Source organism: Opisthocomus hoazin, chromosome Z (genome assembly GCF_030867145.1).
Source record: "Opisthocomus hoazin isolate bOpiHoa1 chromosome Z, bOpiHoa1.hap1, whole genome shotgun sequence".
Lineage (NCBI taxonomy): Eukaryota > Metazoa > Chordata > Aves > Opisthocomiformes > Opisthocomidae > Opisthocomus > Opisthocomus hoazin.
Genome location: NC_134454.1, coordinates 48,323,535 through 48,343,523, shown reverse-complemented (window position 1 = coordinate 48,343,523; position 19,989 = coordinate 48,323,535). Strand labels below are relative to the sequence as shown.

The following is a 19,989-nucleotide window of genomic DNA, read 5'->3' as shown; positions in this document are numbered from 1 at the left end:
CTGTGAAAGGAGGTGAGGGGTCTCTCATCTGACCCTGCTGTAAGATAAACAAATGTGATTTCACATAGTCAGGTTTTTTTGCAACATAACCACATACCTATTTCATCCGATTTCCTGCACAGCCTCGGTGCAACGCATTCTGGTAAAATAAGGGGAGGTGTCTGGTGCAGGGAGACACTCCAGTGCACCGCTGCATTGGCTCGAGTCCCTGCCTGGGGGACGCTGCATTGCACAACCACCAAAATACAGAGCACAAGGTGCCCTGACCCCATCTCCTCCCTCCCTTACCTCACGTCCATCTGTCCAGGTGCTCCTGGAGAGGTACAGAGGGCATCGCAGCAGTAGCTCTGTGCCCAAACAGGAGGGATGTACCTCTCATCAGAGGACCTACAGCCATCCCACTGCCCCTTCGCAACGTTGTGCCTCCAGGCTACCTGTCAGCCGGGGTAAGAATCCAGTCAACAAGAGCACAAATCAAAAAACAATGTTGTGACCTATTTAATGGGAAAAAGACTATGTCGACCCAAGCTACTGGCAAAACTTGTTTAATTGCTACAGCTGCTAGCCCAGTAAGTCATGTGTGGACACACATGTTCGAAGTCACCATGCTAGCAGGGCCTCTGCTCAACACACCTGAATGTCTCCGTAAGTGCTTGGCTGGATGGGAAGTATCTGGGCACAAGCTGCTTCTGCAGCAGCAAAACAAGTCTGGGAGTTGTTTCATCTTTCACAGGGAAAGCATTATGCCTTTCTTTGTCCAGTGCTCTGGGTGCCACGTCCATCCACATTAGTGGATGTGAATTCACCTTGTTTTGCTTAGGGTCCATGCTGAAGAAGGCCCTGTAGAGAAGAGAATGTCCTTCACACCTCCACATTTTCAGCTTCATGCTGTCCTTTCAGTTACCCTCTCGATGTAGACAGGTAACTGGGGTTTTCTGTCAGTGGAAACAACTTGAGAAGAAGGAAAGTAGGGGTTTGCAGGGATGTTTACAGCACAGGGGATGGCTTTTTTAGTAAAAGGAGGGAGGGAAGAAAACATATCTCTTCCAGCCTGACGAAGACAAAGCAAGCATATAAAACAAGGCTAAAAGACAAGTGAAACAAAGGCTGTAACACGGACTATGTAAAACAGGAGCTCTGATCTTCTGCCCTCACCCCGCCAGTTCCCATGTACAAGCAATGTGAATGACTGCTAATCTCATCTGTGAGTGGCGTTGCTTCATGAACTCTGCCTAAAGAAAATGCTCAGCTCATGATGCTCAGCGCCTTCTCCTCCTCACATGCAAGTGCAAATAACCTCTGAGGGAAGAAAACCAGTAGGGTTTGGAAGAGAATGAGAAGCATCCCTCTAGCATGAAACATATTGTGCACAAACAGCAACACTACCAACATTGATTCATGATATTCAAGCCCTCAGTTTGGACTCTTTGGATACTGGATGTATATAACTATGAAATATTGCTGTAACATTTGCACAGGTTGGAACAAAACAGTAATGATCCTTACACTCTGCATTGCATAGCATAACACCTGCAAAAACTGCTGCATGAGTTTCACAGCAGCTTTGGGGCAAGGAGAAAATTTCTTCGCACCAGTTCTATTTGGCCTCCATACCATACTATTTACTTACACAGCTCTTAAAAAGTTGCTAATTTCTCATCAGGTGTTTGCACAACAAAAATGTCAGGTATACTCTCCATTTAGTCCTCCAAGAAATACCATCTTAAATTATACACTGTTCAAAACACACTTTCTTCAGTAAGACTGTGTATGTGTACCCTATAATTATTTTTCATTTTACAGTCTTCATGAAATTTAGTGCTGCAGTGCTGAAGAAAAAAATAGAGGCACTGCATTGCAAGTGGACAAAAGACTTAGTATTATCAGCTGTTCCCTGAGCAAAAAGAGTTATGCCATCCCACTGAAGCAGACAGCTTAGGTGTTCAGGGCTTGGCAGTGCAAACATTGAATTGTGTGTGTAGTTCATTCATGTGAATGAATTCACAGAATTATATGAAATCACCTCTGTGGAAAATATTACAGGCCACAGTTTTTCACTGTCATCAGAACTGAGATGGCTGGAGGCTCCTGCCAAGTGTTTTAGAAGTGGCATCTATAGAAACAGGAAAGTATTCTATTTTTAAAATTTGTGTTAAATAATGGACTCCTCACGCAATATGCTGAGCTTTAAGTTCTGATCCTTTCAGTCTAATTGCTTTTCTAAGATGTTTGCTTAGAAAAGTTATTGATGTTTATTATCATTGTTCGTTTCTGCTACTGATGAGAAGTACATTGTTACATCATACTTGGCAGCTACAGGGTGTTCAATCTTTATAGTGATTTCGCTTACCCCAGACGACTTCACGTAATCAAAAACAGTCAAAAGGAAAAGCAAAACTCATCCTGCCCTTGCCTCCTCCTTTGTCTGCTGTCTTCCTGCTTTCGGTGCAAAGGCTTGATCTTCCTAGCCAAGGATAATGCACTGCCCTTTTACTGCAACACACTTCAGTTTCTTCACAGAAGTGCAGGTAGGAATGTGCTGCCTCTTGCTCTTCACAACTATGACTCATCGTTTCAGGAATCTGTACGTCTTCAGCAGGGACACAGAGGTAGCTGTAGGATATTCTGCAAATAAATGAGAGAAGTGAGGCAGCTGGGCAGCATGCATGGCAAAAAAAAAGTGGTGGAAGGGCAGAAGTGATGAACTCTCATTATCATTGGATCTGTCATTTGTCTCCTGTTCCTCCTCTCCTCTCGTATCTCTTCCCATCCCCACTGAGCAAGAGAGCTGTGCCACAGATAGTCTGCAGCAGCATTGCTCAGACAGGGAGCACCGGCAGCTGCCAAGCATGGTCGTGGGGCAGCTGCCATCTGCTTGGCCTTCCCCTGGCAGAGGAGTCTCCGGTTTGGTTTTCTTCTCTCCCACCAAACTGCTGCCTTCTAGGCAAGTTGGCGACTTCTCCTCCCTGTCATGCCTGACTCACAATGGCCAATGTTCTTAAAAGATACAGGAGGAGGGAAACAGACACACAGATGTTGTGATGCCCTCAGTGTCACATTCCTAGGGGGGGAAAACCCAGAAGGTACTGATGTTCTGACAAAGGGAGCAGGAAAGGACACGCATGAATCTCACCATTTTTTCTGCCATGCCTACCTAGCGAAACTCTTACTGCTGCTCTTTGAGCTCGGCCTACATAACGACACAGGATAAGGCGCTGCACGCTTCGGTATGATGCACATGAAACTGAGTATTTTCTTGTCTTTCCAAAACAGGAAAATGGAAAAAACTAGTTGTGCAGAATTTCTGCTTGCACTCTCTGTTACAAGAAGACCCTGCTCCGTGATACACTCAGCAATTCAGTGAGAAAAACACTGGGGTTAGTAACTTCAGAAAGCTGTTTGAGAAATGTGAGGTACCCTGGCTGTTCCTAGAGCCGGTGGGAGGGAGGAACATGGGGGGAAACAACAGGCAATTCCACAGGTACACAACTGCAAATCCATAGCTGAAGGTGAGGAGAAGGTTGTCCAGGGACTTGAGGATAAAACTGTTCTCTTCTGTTATATCTCACCTACTCAGCATTCATAAACAGCCACCCACAGCCCCACTATCTGCAGTCTTATCAGAAAAAAAACACGCTGCACACTGCAGCCAGGTTTCTGTGAATGTACCTTTGCTGTAGTACTGTGAGAACAAGTAACCAGCATTGTCCTCAACTCCTCTGCTTGAGGACCAGAACAGCAACAACTCAGCCAAGACCCCACCTGACCATGATATTTCCAGCCTGCTGTTTTCTCCTCCAGGCCTGTAGTGAACTCAGGATGCAACATTACATCTGAGCTGATGAATTACAAACCCAGTTGATGAATTCTTGTACTCTTTCCAGTGAAAGAAATGGTTCTGGGCCTTTTTCAAAGAGTGTATTAACATTTTACCTTAAACAATAAGAAAAAAACAAAGAAAAATCAGCTTCAGAATTGTTTTTCATCTTCTGCCCCTAAAGTTTAGACAACCCTGCAGCAACACATATGCTGATCTGTCAGCCTGAGGAATTTGTCTCTGCAGCCAGGCTTTAGCTAGGAAAATATGTAGGAAAGCACCCTGACAGCTGCGTGGAGGTTTTATAGAGACACCAGTCCCAAATTATTTTCAGGATTGATCCCTCACTGTCTCACAGGGTTTAATTAACAAAGCACTGTTAGTTAACCGTCATGGAAGAGGAAGGCATTCAATCAATGCAAAGCATTGCATGCAGAAGTGATATCATTACAGTGAGGTATTTTATTATGTCCTTTTTATTTCATTCTGATTATCTTCAATCAGGATTTAGCTGAAAACATACAATGTCCATTAACACACTATCTAGGGTGGCTGCTGCCCTCTGCTTCTCAATGCATAATGATAAGGTAAGGCTGACACTTAAAGAAACTGAATTTTACAGAGTGAATGGTCTTGCTGATAAAGGTTGGCGGCAGGAGGGACGAAGAGCTTACTTTTGCTCTTTTTTGTTTTGAAGAAGGTGAGGCATAAAAGAGCACTATAAAGGACTATGAACTGACCTGATGGGTGGAAGAGAAAAAGCCAGGGGAAAATGTTAAGAAATCCCACATATTCTACTTAAGCCACATATCAGTTGCTTCTGGCAACTCTGTCCTTTGTTTGTCTTCATTTTCACTCTGCATGAAGAGCCCTCAGCACGCAAGCTTTGTCACATGAGGAAAGGTTAAGAGAAAGACCACTGGCGGCAGAGGGGCCCGCAGCCGAGGAAGTGGACTTCAACCCCGCAGAGGTTACCGCAGGAGGAGCAAACAACCGCGGCGGCGCTGGGTTTGCACGGGATCATCTGCAAGGCACAGAATTCTCCCTGAGTCCGGGTGAAAAGGGCATGTTACGGCCATAGCTAAGATGTGCAGACATATCCGTGCTAGCCATTCTGGTATCATTTAAAAACATGTGCATATCCGTTGCTGTTTAAAAGCAAACATGGAAAGCCAGTCACTTATCTGAGTCTGAGTTTGCTGAACTATTTTTGAAAGAAAATCTGTACCTAACCAGCCTTTGTTTGATAGCTCTTTAGAAGTTGATTTAAGGTTTTCCACCCCTTTCAGACAAACCAGGCAACTGAAGACTTCAATACCAGGCAATGAGCAATGTTTTATATGTAGTTTTTAAACGCAGCCAAATACAGAAAGAAATATGGGCAAGTCTCAGTCGGATTTTGGCACTTCTGCTTGGCTTGCCTTTCGGTGAGCCATAAAGTAGAAGGGAAAACAGCTTTCTGTGTGGAATCAGAAATCTTTCTAGCCAGTTCAAGCAAGTCTAACCTGGTGTTTGATCAGAGAATTCTGTAGTTTTAGTTTCAGCTACTGCTTTAAGGGGAGAAATTTTTAATACTACTGTGAAGCAACATTTTAAATTAAATGACTGCAGTACACTAAATGCAGAAGAACACTAAAACATGTTTTTCCATTAACAGTTTACCCTTTTTTCTAGTCATTTCCATGTACCTTCCATGAATGGTTTAGGACAGTACAAATTCAGCCCACTGAACAATACACAAAATAATGTGTGTGATGTTGTATTTGAGTTACGAATGTATTATTTCATGAAACAATTATTGGTAATGCAAAAAAAAAAAGCCCAACCCAAAACCACTTCCAAAAATACCCTTCTTGCTCGGAAAAAAGAGTAATTAGAAAAATATTACAATATTTACGTTGATATTTGCCACTGTACATATAGTTAAAAGAGTCACAAAGTAAGGTTTTATAGGCAAACTCTAGACTGCTACTGTGTTGAATCTTTTGCATGTTTCTTCCTTTCTCCCTTTCTTACTTTCTGTCTGTCTCCATAAAAGTATGTGGAGATTAACCCTTTGCAGCCAGACTGTGAGTGTACCCAGTTCTAGATCCCAGTGTCAGGACTGAGTGCCTGTGCGAATTTGCATTGAAACCCGCAGCAAGGAAAACCTCTGTCAGCAGAGATGGCAGCTGCAGCAGCCTGTGTTCACTCGGGCAAACTCATTCCCACGGCACAGAGGAGGGACACGTCAGCCTGTGGCTCCTGTCCTCCCCCAGCACGGCTGCCCCAGCCTTCACCAACTAAAGAAAGCCAAAAGGAGTCCAAACTGTCCTCCCTCAAACACAGCCTGTGTATTGAACAGCTGTTTGTTCAATCATACAGAAAATCCTTAAAAAAAAAGTGAGCTGAGGGAGAGGAAACAGCCACCACCGCTCTGTTTGGATTTGCTGTGTGTGCTTGGCTGTCTGCCCTGCATGCTAATGGGAGGCGTTTGGGACCGCTGTCACGGGGCAGGGGAGCAGAAGGCAACCCAGGCACGCAGCATCGGGACAGCCCCTGGGCAAAGGGGTTTCATCACCGCCTCTCCAGCCACAGGCAAAGGTCAGATTTTTTGCATTAAATCATGGGCATTGTAGGTAAGGAGTTGGTTGCAAGCTGGGGTGTAAAATAGCTTACTTGGCTGATACCTGAGTCTCTGACTTGCAGCGATACTGCTCAGGGAGGGAGGAATCTGCAAGTAAATGGTGTGAACGGTGAGGCTCAGACCTGAGCAGGCCCAAATAACAGGCAGCTGGGCCACATCTGTATGCTACCACAGGCATCACAGTGATCACCCCACGCCAGCCTGCTTCTCTAGCACGGCATGGCCACACACCAGGAGATCGCCTGCTGTAAGAGCAGAGGAAGACTCTGGTGATGGGGATGAGAAGCGATTGCATGAATGTGGTGTCAGTCACACACTGTGCTCTTCTGCAAGCCTAAGGGTAAGGTCTAGCAAAATCCCTATGGATGTTCCCATGTGGAGCAAGAGGAAATTGCACAAGCTTGTAGCTGCTCATGAGACAAGCCAGAGAAGCAGCACTCAGCTCGCAGCTCTGCAGCTGCCGCGCTGTGTGTGTGTTTGTCATGGAGTCATCAAGACACCGCTGCCATGAGAAACAGTTCCCTAAAATATCTTGTTTCGCACTGCCCGCTCACTAAGCCAGCTTCATCTCACACCCAGATGAATGTCCCCTTGCGCGTACTCACTTTCAGTGGCCTATGAGGAACCAGTGCAGAAGTCCTTTTCCTTTGCTGTCCTGTCCTGAAGGTGGAGGGTGTACATAGAGGGTGCTCCATGGGTTGAGGGTGATCAAAGAGGGAGACATCAAAAGAAACTCTGCTCCACTGATGGTGAGAAGATTCCAATCAAGCAGGTCCTTGGTGGCCAGAAAGGTCCTATAAAAGACTTGGTGTAGTGTGTGTCTGCCACAGTGATTAAACAGTCATTAAATTACTTGAAACAATTATGTAAATCTGACAGTAATCACCAGCGTCCTGGTGTTCAATGGGCTGAGTATGCTTCAACTGGCTCTCAGAGACAGGCAAGGCAATGCATGTTGCACTGATCTATACCAAAACGAGCTAACCTTTGCATTTCTTTCGATTAGCAGAAGAGGGAAAAAAGATGCATTATGATTTACCATCGCTAACCTCTGTACTGAAGAGCCTACAGAGATCTATCCACAGGTCATTCATTTGATTTCAGTGGCCACAACAGCGTGGTACTGCTTCTTTTTGCCTCAGTATTCCCCTTGGTGAAGCAGGAATAATAGCAGCTGTGACTCACCACTGCTCTTACCCAAAAAGCCTGTGCACCGGTCTCTTCTTCCTCTTACCTGATTTTCAGGAAAACAAACTTTAAACCAGTATTTGATTGTTTCAATTGCCTCTCTCCCCTTTTGCAAGCAGCTTTTGTTTAAACTTCCCTCACATGATCTGTTAATGAAGCCCAGCCTGTAACTTTTAAGTTTAAAAATAATTCCTCACATCACTCGCGGTCTTTAACCTTATCATGGGAAATGCTTTCCAGCATGTCAGCTTGCCCTTTAGACACCACTGCTCAAAGAATAACAGGAGACAGACAAACAGATATTTCTTTCATGCTCTGCAACTGTTTATAACAGAAGCACAAATATTGCACTCAAGCACTTAAACATTTATAGTTCTCTGAACTTTATTACTGCTTCCGTTTCAAAACAGAAATGGCGGATGGTTGTTTGTTTAAATCAAAATGTGATTTCAAATATTAAATAGTATACGAAATACTCCCCAAAGCCTACTCTGAATTCTGTTAAAATGCCTTCACTGTGATGTCTAGAGTAGAGATGGGCAGCAAAAAATCGGCCTTGGTCAGAGGAACATTACAATACAGACAGGATTTTGAACTTCCAACTTGTTAGAATAAAACTTTAAATTAAGAGGATCCGGAAATAGTAACTACTTTTGTGTAAAAACTGAAAAAAAATCTTTTTAGTATGAGTGCAAAAAACACCAGTGTCCTTTAAATTTTAAAGAAACATCAATATAACCTGGAAATTACTCTGTACCTGTGAACTTCTACATCAGCAATTCAATATGATACTTCCCCACATCCTCCCACTATTTCCCCAGGTTAGCTTTTAAAATCACAAGTCCCGAAACTCAGAAACTACTATCCACCAGAAATCAGGAGAAGACACCGAGTAAAGAATAAGGAATCAATCAAACTGTGGTTTGACATTTTAAGTACGTGAGTTACACCATGGTCAAAGCTTCAAAAATGACTTCAGGTACGACTCAGTATTTAGCCTCTCTAAAAAAATACAAGTTAAGGTAAAAGAAAAAAGAAATCAAAACAACTCACTTTTTTCACGCATACAAAAATAACTTTGTCAGAAAACCTCGTAGGAAGATAATATTGCTTTTGAGAAACCCTAACCCTGAAGTAGTGGTGATTCTAGGACCGCCCCCCCCCCCCCCCCCCCCCGGCCTTTCTTGCAAGGCAGGTAATCCCTTGCATCATTCCACAGCTCCTGTGACCAGGTAAGACACTGAGAAGCAAACGAAGTCGCCTTCGCCTTGTGGGCCAGCAGAGAAGCTGGAATGCAGTTTCTTATCTGGAACTTGAGTAAGGAACTGATGGTTCTGGGAGATCACAAGACTGCTGAAAACAAAGAGGTGTTTCAGAAGAGTTGTGTCACTGCCCCCCAGCCATCTCCCAGGTCTTCAGAAAACTCTCAGAACCCTATTTATGTTCCCTCGAAGCAGATGCTGCTTCCTTTTCTAACCTAATAATGATGCAACTAACTTCACTATGGGTGCTCCAGCTGAAGCACAGTTTGAGTCTGATTTTTTACTAGGGAGAATCCAAAACAAAGATTCTTAAGTGAGTACTTACAAATGTCGTTAATGCCAGAGGGACATTATAAACTCGAGAGCCACCTCAGATCTTTGGTGAGGAATGCCTAGGTAGGGGAGGAAGGCTGGTTACTTTCCATGGAGCTGCAAAACAGAAGAGAAACTGCTCATACTTTTTTGGTAGCCTTTTTACCAGCCATGTTCAAATCAAGCAAGGCAAAAAATACCTGCAGTTCCTAAAACTCTTCTGAAACTGGCACTAAAAAGAAGTATTAAAGTGAGCAGCATTTCTTAAGATGGCATAGGGATATCCATTCTATAATTGTCTTCTCACATCCTGCTAGCTTTCAGAAACAGTCACTCTGGTGTTGGAAATTTGCTGTGCTTTTTTTCCGTGAGAAGAATCTTTACTGTAAAATAGAAGACAAACATGAGTAGTTTTCCTGTAAAGAAAGTTGACCTATTTTTTTAAAGTTTCATCTTCCTACATGCAAACGTGACCCTGGCATTTCTTACGCATAAACCATACTCTGGCATGTAAAAACAGCACAGTGGTCTCTGAAACATACCTGTGCTTTTCTAAACTGGATCAATGTTTGGCTGAACAGAAGTACATATTTGACTGGAATTTGGTTGGTTGGTTTTGGGTTTGTTTCTTTGTCGCATCTAATAAAAGTTGGTCAGTGAAAGCTTCCAATGAAATACAGTAATCTGCATTTGAGAAGAACAGTTTAAGATACACCTTGACTAAGACTATGCTGCTGTAGAAGTCCATTCTTAAGTCATTGTGTAGGTAAAAAATGATAGAATAGATAAAGAATAGAATAGGTAGATTTAAGTCAGAGGCCTTCAACATGGTATAAATAAACATGTTCAGCATCATAACCTTTTAAGTAAGACAGCTCAGCTTTTTGTGTTCCAGGAATAAAGATCCTGAACGTAGTCTTCATAGCGATGCAGAAATCAACATTTGCTTAAATAAAATGTCGTTCCTTGCTGTCTGGAGAAATGGCATCCAAAAAACCACTTGTTTTTACTTCAGGAATGATCACAGCACATGAGTTACCTTGAGATAGCTGGTCTGTGGGAGTTGCTTGTGCCACACTCTAGTCACTGTTGAGCGTGACATAGCTTACTCTGTTTACATTGCACAGATGTTTTTCACACATTGCCAGCCTGTAGTAGCTTTGTAAGTCAACAACCATTACAAATGGGCTTTGCTTTTCTGATTTCTGGATCTTTTTCTGGCAGATACAGGCTGAACCTTTCCTCTGTGCATCTGTACCAGGAGAACAAAGAAGAATAAGGATTTACAAGTAGAAAACAAGTTCCAATACACAGAGTGGTTCCAGAGATGTGCAGGGGCAGCTGAGTCATATTGATGAGACTGCAGGTCAACGCTGATCAATGCAGATCAACGCTGAGTTCACCCCTCCAGCTGCAGAGGCAACACACCACCGCTGCGCAAGGTCTTGGAACTACTGAGAAATGCACAAACTTGCAGGGCCAGATAGCTACATGGCGGTTGGCAATCTTTTGGCTGTTGTAATGGGAACATGACCTGTTACTAGAAGATGTTGTTCCTGCGTCTTACAAGAGTGGCATGCCTTTGGCAAAACAGTTGAAGTTCTGCATATATAGAGTTCCTCAAAAGCTGTTTTTTTCAAAGCAGTTTTGAAAGTTACCCTCTAAAAGGAGAAATGTAAATCAATGGACAAGGGTCTTTTTCCTTCAAAGTTTTGATCTTCAGGTTATTGCAGAAAGGACTGTGACTACTGTTATTAGCAGGGCTACCTAGATCTCCTCTGCAGTAGATGGCATGTCCTCAGTTGAGCTTTTGAGCAACAGAACTGAAGGAGCTCTTGATTTTACCCCGTCTCGCTGCTAACCTGGAAGGAATTTTTTTGCACACACGACCCCCAGGCAGTTGCTAGTCCCGGCAGAGATGTTTTCAACAGTGCAAAGACTGCTGTGGCTGGTGCGACTGCAGCAGGGCATCACAAGATTGCACAGTTTGATGGAAAATGACTTCCAACAGTATCTGCCCAGTTATTACCTCTAACTGCTGCCACTGATCCTCTGTTCACTTCAGCAGACCACCAGCATGCTGGGCTTGTCTGTTTAGGCTGTGAATCCATCATAGTGCACAGACCAAAGCAGCAGGAGCAGTGCCAGGACAGAGGAGTGTCTAGCAGCTGTGCAATATCTAGCAGCTGTGCAGTATGGCGTTTTTTCCTTGACTGAAGTCATGCAGAGTCTCTGCAGCATGGCTGGCAGTCTTCCCACTGATGACAATGTAATGCAACTCTCGGAGGTGAAATGTTCATCCCGATGTTGGAGGTAGTCCTAGTCCAGCTTCCTATCACAGGTTTCTAAATGGAACTCTTGTGACGACCATGTTCTGACCACAGCTGATTTCTCTAGCATATGCTTATGTTTCTGCACCTGGGCTCTCAGGCTTCCTTCGCAAAATATCGCAGGAACTGGTATGTCCAAACAACAGTTATGACTCAGTACAAGCCACAAGTCAACGTGCCAAAGGTGAAAGTCTTCCCGTCTCCTTCAAGAATTTCTACAAATTCTCAGTTAACATTTCCCTATGTACGGTAGTCAAATAAACCTGTAGTGTGAACTTACCTTCTTCATAAAAATGGTATTTGGCATATGTGTGTGTGTGCATGCACCAAGAGAATTCACAGGAAGAGGTAGCACAGTGGTATCACATGCTAACTGACAACATGGTAACTTCCCCAAGGAGACAGGACATCATACCATCTGGAAAAGCACTGGTTCGTCTTGGTGCATCTCAGGGCACATTACAGAGCAGCAGACATGTGATTTATGGTGCAAGACCTTCTGTAATTTTGACCTTATCTCCCATCATGCCAGCTAAATATCTTGCCCTTTTAGAAAAGAAGTCTTCGCCCATAGTTCATTAAGAACTTAATTGTAGCCTTACAGTGCTCAGCTGATATCAGATACAATTGCAGAAACAAAGCTAACATGAATAGGACTGAGCAGCTCTGCTAGACAGAAAGTATCAGCAAAAAGCTGTTAAGTAAAAACTTTTCAAATACTGCACACCTCAAAAAAACTCCACAAAAAACCCTACCTACAAGTTAGTCAAACTGTATGAAGTTCATCTAACTCATGAGGTATTTACATGTGACTTGGTTAGGTAGTGAAAAGCTTTGTGCTGGAAAGAGACAAACACGTAGTCTTAGTGCATGCATTTTCATTTTGCTTTGCAGATAAGGGAATAGGTTATTTTCCTGTTGAAACTGTTTTTTGACAGCTGGAAATTCAAATGGTTGAACAGAAAGCACAAGGATATCCAGCTTAATTTTTTGAACCTACATACACTATTAACTATTCTAATTTGTGCAAGCATGCAACACTAATTGTGGCAGTGTATGTCACACTCTTTTTCTTCCTTCCAGGAGACTTTTCTGTGGTGTCTGCACAGTCAGTCGGCCACTGGCCATGTAACAGTTTAAGGCAAAACAAGAACTTTTAGAAATTTCAGCCACAAAGAGCCCTAGAAATTTGATAACAGAGCTTTGCAAAGCAAGTAAATATTAAAATGATGAGCAAGTAATTCCTAAAAATTGTAATGCAGCCAGCGTGCATTTGCTGCAGTCGTATTTTGAAGAAATCATTTTCATGTTTTACATTCCTGCTCAAAGTGGCATGGCTGCAGACGTATAAATCATCCTGCCAGATCAGTCTTCAGTCTTCGTACGCAAGCTTTCACTTCAGTAAGTAGTTCAGCTTTAAAATACCTTCTTTTCTGACAGGTTTTACAAGGCTTGCTTGCAATTACTGACTAATCAAGAAGCATCATTTTTGGGTGTATTTACACGTTTTTTTTGTGGAATCGGTACACCAGTTCAGTGGCAGGAGATTTGCACAGGTACTTCCAACAGACGAGACAACCCCTCCAACTTTTCTTTCTGTATCTGGCTCCACGGGGCTACCTTGGGGTAGAAGACTGCTCCCGGGATAATCTGGGTAAGGAAACACGTATTGCTCGTTTTAACGTCTTAAGACATCAAAAAAAGGCAGAAGCATGCATCATATGATTTCTTCCTTTTCGCTGTTGTGCAACAGTCTACAAACCCTGTTTTTCACTCTAAATATTCACTTTCGGGTCTGCAAGCTAAAGCCGCCAGCGACGTTGGCTTTGCAGGAGCTTGAGGGGGAACCTGGCGTGGCTCCTGCGGTTACCGCTCTACCAAGGCCACGCTCCCTGTTGAAAACCACAGCCTGTCGACCCCTGGTGCGGCGCAGGCCACGTCCATGTGTCCGTCTTTCGGCACCTCGCCCGTGCTGCCGCTCTCGGTGTCCCAAACGGTGTTTCTCGGTAGATGTTAGCGGACGCCACGCACAAAAACGCCGGCCACACCGGCGCTAAGACACCCGGCTCCCACCAGGCTGGGGTCCAGAGGCAGGGAAAAGCAGTTCTCAGATACCACGGGGCCACAAAACTGACCCACACCGCCCGGCGCAGCGGCTGCGGCCCTGCGGGATGCCCCCGCCGCGACCCCACGCCGTCGTCAGCAGCTCCCGGACAGGGGGACCGCCCCGCTGGGCCCCCGCCCCGGCGAGGCCTCCGTCCGCGGCCTGGGCCCCGGCGGGAGGTGCGGCCCGGCGGGGCGAGGCCCTTCGCGGGCGCCAATCGCCGCGGCGGGGCGGGCAGGGCCGCGGCGGCTATAAGAGCGGCGGCGGGGGGCGAGCGTGCCTGGGCCGGGGAGTCGGCGGGACCGGGAGAGGTGAGAGGGGCCAGGTGGGGGCTGTGCGGCGGGCGGGCCTCGGCTCTCTCCTTGCCGTGCGGCGCGGCGGCTCCCGCCGGGAAGGGGGCCGCCATTCCGGCCCCGCCGCCCGAGCTGGTTTACAGCCGCGGCGGAGGGCCCCGTTCGGTGCGGGGCCTGCGGGAAGGGCCCGGCGGCGGGGGCAGTCAGCCTCCCTGCGGGGCTCCGCTGGGGGCGCGGTCCGCTCTCCTCCCCTGCGGTGGGCTGGCGGAGGAGCGGGGGGGATGAGCTGTGCGGGCCTATCCTGGCCCGGCCTGACCGCCGCCGCCCCCCGCAGATCCGCCAGCATGATCCTGCGTGTGACCGCGCTCTACCTCTGCCTGGGACTGGCCCGCGGCGCTCCGAGGGCAGACCCGGACCTGGACGGCCACTGGCAGCTGTGGAAGTCGTGGCACAACAAGGACTACCACGAGGTGAGCGCCCCGGGGGGGTCCGCGCCCTGCCCGGCCCGGCCGGGCCCTGCCAGCTGAGTCATGTCTGCCTGGTGCTGAGGCGGGCTCCGGGCTGCGCCTGGCAGGGATATCCACCACCACCCCCCCCCCCGCCTGTGTCCCTCTCCTGCGTTTGTGCCGGGTGCACTGCACCCCTGCTTTTCCTTACGGGGGTGGCGGGTGACCCGTCCCTTGAAACAGCGTTCAGTCTTCCCCCTGGAGCAGTCCACGTTTGCCCGACTGTACGAGCCATAACAAGACACGTTATCGCGCAAGTGAACTTTGTTTGAACTGCCTCCTCCAAGCGTGTTGTTTTCTGGCCCCTCAGAGAGAGGAAGGCTGGAGGAGAGTGGTGTGGGAGAAAAATCTGAAGATGATTGAACTCCATAACCTGGATCACACGTTAGGAAAACACAGCTACAAGCTGGGAATGAATCAGTTTGGTGACATGGTACGTATAGAGGCGTGAAATGTGCAGTTCTAAACAGCGGTGTAAGAGATGGTGACTGCATGTCTCGAATTTTATTCAGACGACTGAGGAGTTCAGACAACTGATGAATGGCTATGCGCACAAGAAGTCAGAAAGGAAATACCGAGGATCCCAGTTCCTTGAGCCCAGCTTCCTGGAGGCGCCACGATCAGTGGACTGGAGACAGAAGGGATATGTAACCCCAGTTAAAGACCAGGTATTCTCTGATGGTGGATTTTTAACCAGTTATAGGTCCGGTTTCCTGAATGCTATGTCTGCTTCCATACACGAAAACCACTCTAGGCTTCACTAAACAAATCCAGTGCAAACTTACTAAATAAAATGCTATTTTGGTAAAAGTGCTGTACTCCTTTGGGGATTTTTAGGATTTCAGTACTAAATGTCTAAGAACTGAAGAGCCTGTAGTATCTTCACTTGTACATGCTAGGAGTGTGAAGCTGCAGCTGGTCTCCTGGCATTTTTCATGTTCATATTGGTGGCAGGGGAACTATTATTGCCTCATCTGTCTGGATTTGTGACTCGCGATTTCTTTTCTTGCTTCAGGGTCAGTGTGGCTCTTGCTGGGCTTTCAGTACAACGGGAGCTCTTGAAGGGCAGCACTTCAGAAAAACTGGCAGACTTGTTTCGCTGAGTGAACAGAACCTGGTGGACTGCTCTCGCCCTGAAGGGAATCAAGGCTGCAATGGTGGTCTCATGGACCAGGCTTTCCAGTATGTGCAGGACAATGGAGGAATTGATTCGGAGGAATCCTACCCGTACACTGCAAAGGTGAGTGTAGTAGCTGAACTTGTATTGCAGGTGTCAGGTCTTCCGTGTGGACAAACTGCATGTTGGGAAACTGATACCTAGAAAGGAAATGTTTATGTAGCAATTGGTACATCTGTTTTTCGTGTTGCATCTTTGCTAAGAAAACTAGAGTGACTGCTAGCCCCAGTAGGAGTTGAATACTGCACTGGTCTTTGAGGTCAATGTCCAGACCAGTTGGAAAAACTAGAGCAAATGTTTTTATTCCTCCTCCTCATTGCTGCCTTCCAGTCAGACGTCATGCCTTATCTTGATTGACACACGAAACCAGGACCCAGCCCTTGTCAACAGTGCTGCTTAGTCAACAGTGCTACTGAGTCGTAGGGGTGCAATTCAGCTTCCCATAGCTGAGCTGTTGCGGTGTTGCTACCCATAGACCAGCTAATCCTCGCAACTAGTGTGATTTGGTTTTTAATAACAGTTTGTTGGCAATGCCTTAAGGACTATTTCTGGACTAAATGTGCATAAATGCAGGTAATGGGCAGACTTCTAAAATCCATGTAGTGATCTGCCAAAAGTTACAGACATGAGAGGACAAAAAAAGAGCAGTAGTAAGTTGTGGTATCACTTGAGAACCAACGGCTTGGGCTTTTCACCACTTGGAATTTTGCTCACTGTAGAGTATCTTTCCTTGCAGCTTATTTTGACTGAATGTGCAATAGCAATGCCACTTGTGAGCAACATAGAAGCCTTTGGATTTGGGTTCCTGTTCGCCTGCATACCTGTAACCTCAATTTTTTTCCTAATCTTGGCTCTTCCAGAGATCCCAGTTGGTTATAGGAAGTGCCTAACTTGCTGAGTACAAAAAGTAAGCAACTGAGGGATACTCTGTGTTCCTGGAGTTGCGAGTAGGCAACTTGAGTACTAATCTTGCCACACAGGTGAGGGAGGGATGTACTTACTTCAGTCTGTTTCAATTTTATGTGGCCTGACTTCCAAACTAGGCCTCTCTCCCGAGGTAAATGCCTGTGGGGCCAGCAGTTCAGGCTTCATTGTTAAAAAGAGATGCATGTGGAAAAGCACAAAATACCTGAATGCTCTATGTAAGGTCATATAATACCAGTGACTAACTTCCAAATCATTCTGTACAGTTTTTCTCAAACTATGACGGACTAAAATTATGCATTTTAAGTTTGCTCAATGAGCAGTTTCTGGATTGCTTTGTGATTAATGAATGCATGGCTGTCTTCCATTCCCCATTATTGCATTCTGGGCTTCATTCCTCCCTGGGAAGAGATTGGTTGTGCCCACCAAAGAAGGCAGGGTTCTAGGATGTGATGGCCCTTTGCATCCCAGTAAGACTTTCCTTTTGGGCCCTACTGTCCTTTGCTTTTTCTGTACATTTGAGAAACTCAAAAGCAGCTTCTGTGTTGTCTCTCTGCTCTTTTTTCAAAGCACTGCTGAAGAATTGGATCCTCTTCAGTCCCTTGTTTTCAATGCAGTCACAGAATGTCTGGTAGCTCCTGTGCTCACTGGTGTGTTAAGTGGAGACCTATGTAATAACTGGGGCTTTCTTTATTTAGGATGATGAAGACTGTCGCTACAAGGCAGAGTACAATGCTGCTAATGACACTGGCTTTGTTGACATCCCTCAAGGACATGAAAGAGCTCTCATGAAAGCAGTAGCAGCTGTGGGTCCAGTGTCTGTTGCTATTGATGCAGGACACTCTTCATTCCAGTTCTATCAGTCAGGTGGGGATTTGTTAGCAACTTGTATGCAGAGAACTCTTTATGAATACTGAGTATTCATTACCCTGCAGTTTAATAGGTACAAAGAAACCAGCTATGGTCTTGTGACACAGGACATAGTCAGAAGACCTTTTAATTCTAGTCCAGGTTCTCCATACTATGTACTTCATTTGCATGTGTGTGTACTTGCCCCTCAGTTTCTGCCATGGTACGCTTCACTTAAGACTCCTTTCTCTGACTGTCAAGAAGCTATGCAACACTTAATTTGAAATACATAAAGCTTCTGGTGAGGGAGAGGGGTTTCCTGCAGATGAGCTTGTTCACATGTGAGCTTACTGCCTCCGCAGGTATCTACTATGAACCAGACTGCAGCAGTGAAGACCTGGACCATGGTGTTCTGGTTGTAGGTTATGGCTTTGAGGGGGAAGATGTAGATGGGAAGAAATACTGGATTGTTAAGAACAGGTAAGATCTCTCTGTGCCTTGTGCCTTTTAGGGATGGGGGAGAAGGCAAGGAAGTTTGTTGCTTTGACTACGGGGTGGAGAGGCAACAGTAATTAAAATCTGCATGTGGAAAATCTGGAGACTTCTCAGATCGTGTTGTATGGCAAAAGTTGAACTTGACAGCTGCTGCTGGCAGCCTGATAAAGTAGGCCCAAAGAGCAAACTCCATCCTTCAGCATTTTCAGTTAATTCAAGGGTACTCAGTAGTGGAATAGCCCACAAAGTTAGTAGATGTGAAAGTGGTAAGGCAGCGGGGAGCAGGAGAAAAACAGGTTGTGGATGTGTAATCATATTCTTTGGAAGCAGAGCACTGCTTACTTGTGTGAAATAGGGTAATGCTTGAACTTTAAAGATGGAGTTACCTCCTAGGTTGGAATGAAAACAATAAATTAATGCCAAAGGGCACATCACATGAGCTTGCTGGTTCTCAGGGGTGCCACCCTCAAATACTGCTTGCAGGCTTGGTACTCGCTTAAAGTTGTTTGGGAGCAGTGTCTGAGCTTCAGGAACCTGTAATCCAGGATTGCACATTGAGGTCCCCACCTAGTGAGAGGATGGTTGCACCCTTTATTTCTGTGAGCTTGGGGTGCCTCTTCTGTAATGTGCATTTAATTGCTGGAAAGCACTTTCGTATGGCTGCAGCTATCTTGATTTTTATACACAAATGTGGAAGGCAGCACTTTTCAATTTAAATACTTAAATGGCAGGGAGGGGTTGGGGGGGGGGAAGAGGGTAAATAAGTCTGTTCTGAATAGGAAAACAAATCCTTTACTTCTGTTTTCAGCTGGGGTGAGAAGTGGGGTGACAAAGGATATATCTACATGGCCAAGGACAGGAAGAACCACTGTGGAATAGCAACAGCTGCTAGCTATCCACTTGTATAGTTTGAAGACTGAACATTTCAGTGCAAGAGGGGATTTAAGCTGATGACCAAACCCATGTTCACACATGTGGTAGACCTGTATCCTAAAAGTCAGCTTGATTTTTTTGTAAACTTTTGAAGTATGTTTTACATGTTGGTGTCATGCCACTTCTTTTAAATTAATGTAAATGTTCATATGTAAACAGCTTGTAATATTGCCAGCATTTGACTGCTTAATCTAATAGATTCTTCTTTGTATTTTTTCCTTTTTTAAATTGCAATGTGCCCAAATGTTTACATTTTAAATAAACACTTAAATTCCAATGTGTACAGATGACTTGGCTTTTTAGTCTGTTTTTTTTTTTCCACTGGGGACTTTTATCAACTAGGCTTTGGTTAGTAGTACGTTTTAGGATGCCTGTATGCATACCGCTTTGTCAGTTACTGAAATGCAGCCCTACCTGGGAAGGGCTAACAGCTGTTACAAAATGGACTGTAGTATCTGTGACACCACTTATTTTAATGTGGGAAGTGGAAAAATGTATTTATCAACTGAAGCAGAAGTGACTGAAAATATGACCCTTGTTCTTTGAAACTGCTTGCTCCCCAGAATGTCTGCAAGTGAATTCTGGCTTAGTCCTGTGACCCAGAGACTATACCATCTCTGGTTCTTTGTACTTCATAACAAAGATCTTCAGTGTTTTCAGGACCTGTATGCAGCATCTGATCTCATCTTAACTCCACTTAGTGTTTTCCTGTGCCACCTCACAGTACCACACTTGTGTAGCTAGAGCTATAGCTGGAGCTGTTGTCTCCTTTTGAGTATTGTAGGATATAGCAGGAGCACCTAAAGCACCTGAGCTGTTTGAAAAGAAAGCTTGTTTCATGGGCTGTGTAGTACACTTAACACTGTCCTCCCCCTGTGCCTGCTCTGGCTGGGGAGGAACACAGGAATGCTGTTTCTGTGGAAAATGAAGCTGGGCCACTCTTAATCCCTGGATACTTGATGTGGTGAGTTAGCCTGGGCCCTGTACCTCCTCTTGTGAGAGGACTCTTCTGTGGGTATCTGTGCTGCACAAACATGATTAATAGCTGTTACACTGCTGCTCAGATGTGTTTTGGGTACAAGTAGTTGCTGCAGAGGAGGATAGATCGGTAATGCCAAAAAGGGGTAGGGGGGGAAGACTTGCTTTGGTTTTTGGGTGCTGACTCATCCTGTC

The 19,989-nt window shown here is 45.4% G+C and overlaps 1 protein-coding gene and 1 long non-coding RNA gene across 2 annotated transcripts; one reads left to right on the top strand and one right to left on the bottom strand.

Moving 5' to 3' along the window:
* Positions 1–9,227: 9,227 nt before the first annotated feature.
* Positions 9,228–10,182, bottom strand: LOC142358916 (uncharacterized). Its single transcript, XR_012761946.1, has 3 exons — positions 9,748–10,182; positions 9,406–9,588; positions 9,228–9,322 (listed from the first exon to the last, which is right to left on the bottom strand). It is a non-coding gene; the product is annotated as an uncharacterized LOC142358916 (long non-coding RNA).
* Positions 10,183–13,861: 3,679 nt separating this feature from the next.
* On the top strand, positions 13,862–19,106 carry CTSL (cathepsin L). Its single transcript, XM_075410788.1, has 8 exons — positions 13,862–13,950; positions 14,267–14,402; positions 14,749–14,871; positions 14,951–15,106; positions 15,454–15,678; positions 17,238–17,406; positions 17,751–17,868; positions 18,692–19,106. Exons 2-8 carry the CDS (start codon positions 14,277–14,279, stop codon positions 18,789–18,791), a joined length of 1,017 nt encoding a protein of 338 aa, XP_075266903.1. The 5' UTR covers positions 13,862–13,950; positions 14,267–14,276; the 3' UTR covers positions 18,792–19,106.
* Positions 19,107–19,989: the final 883 nt, after the last annotated feature.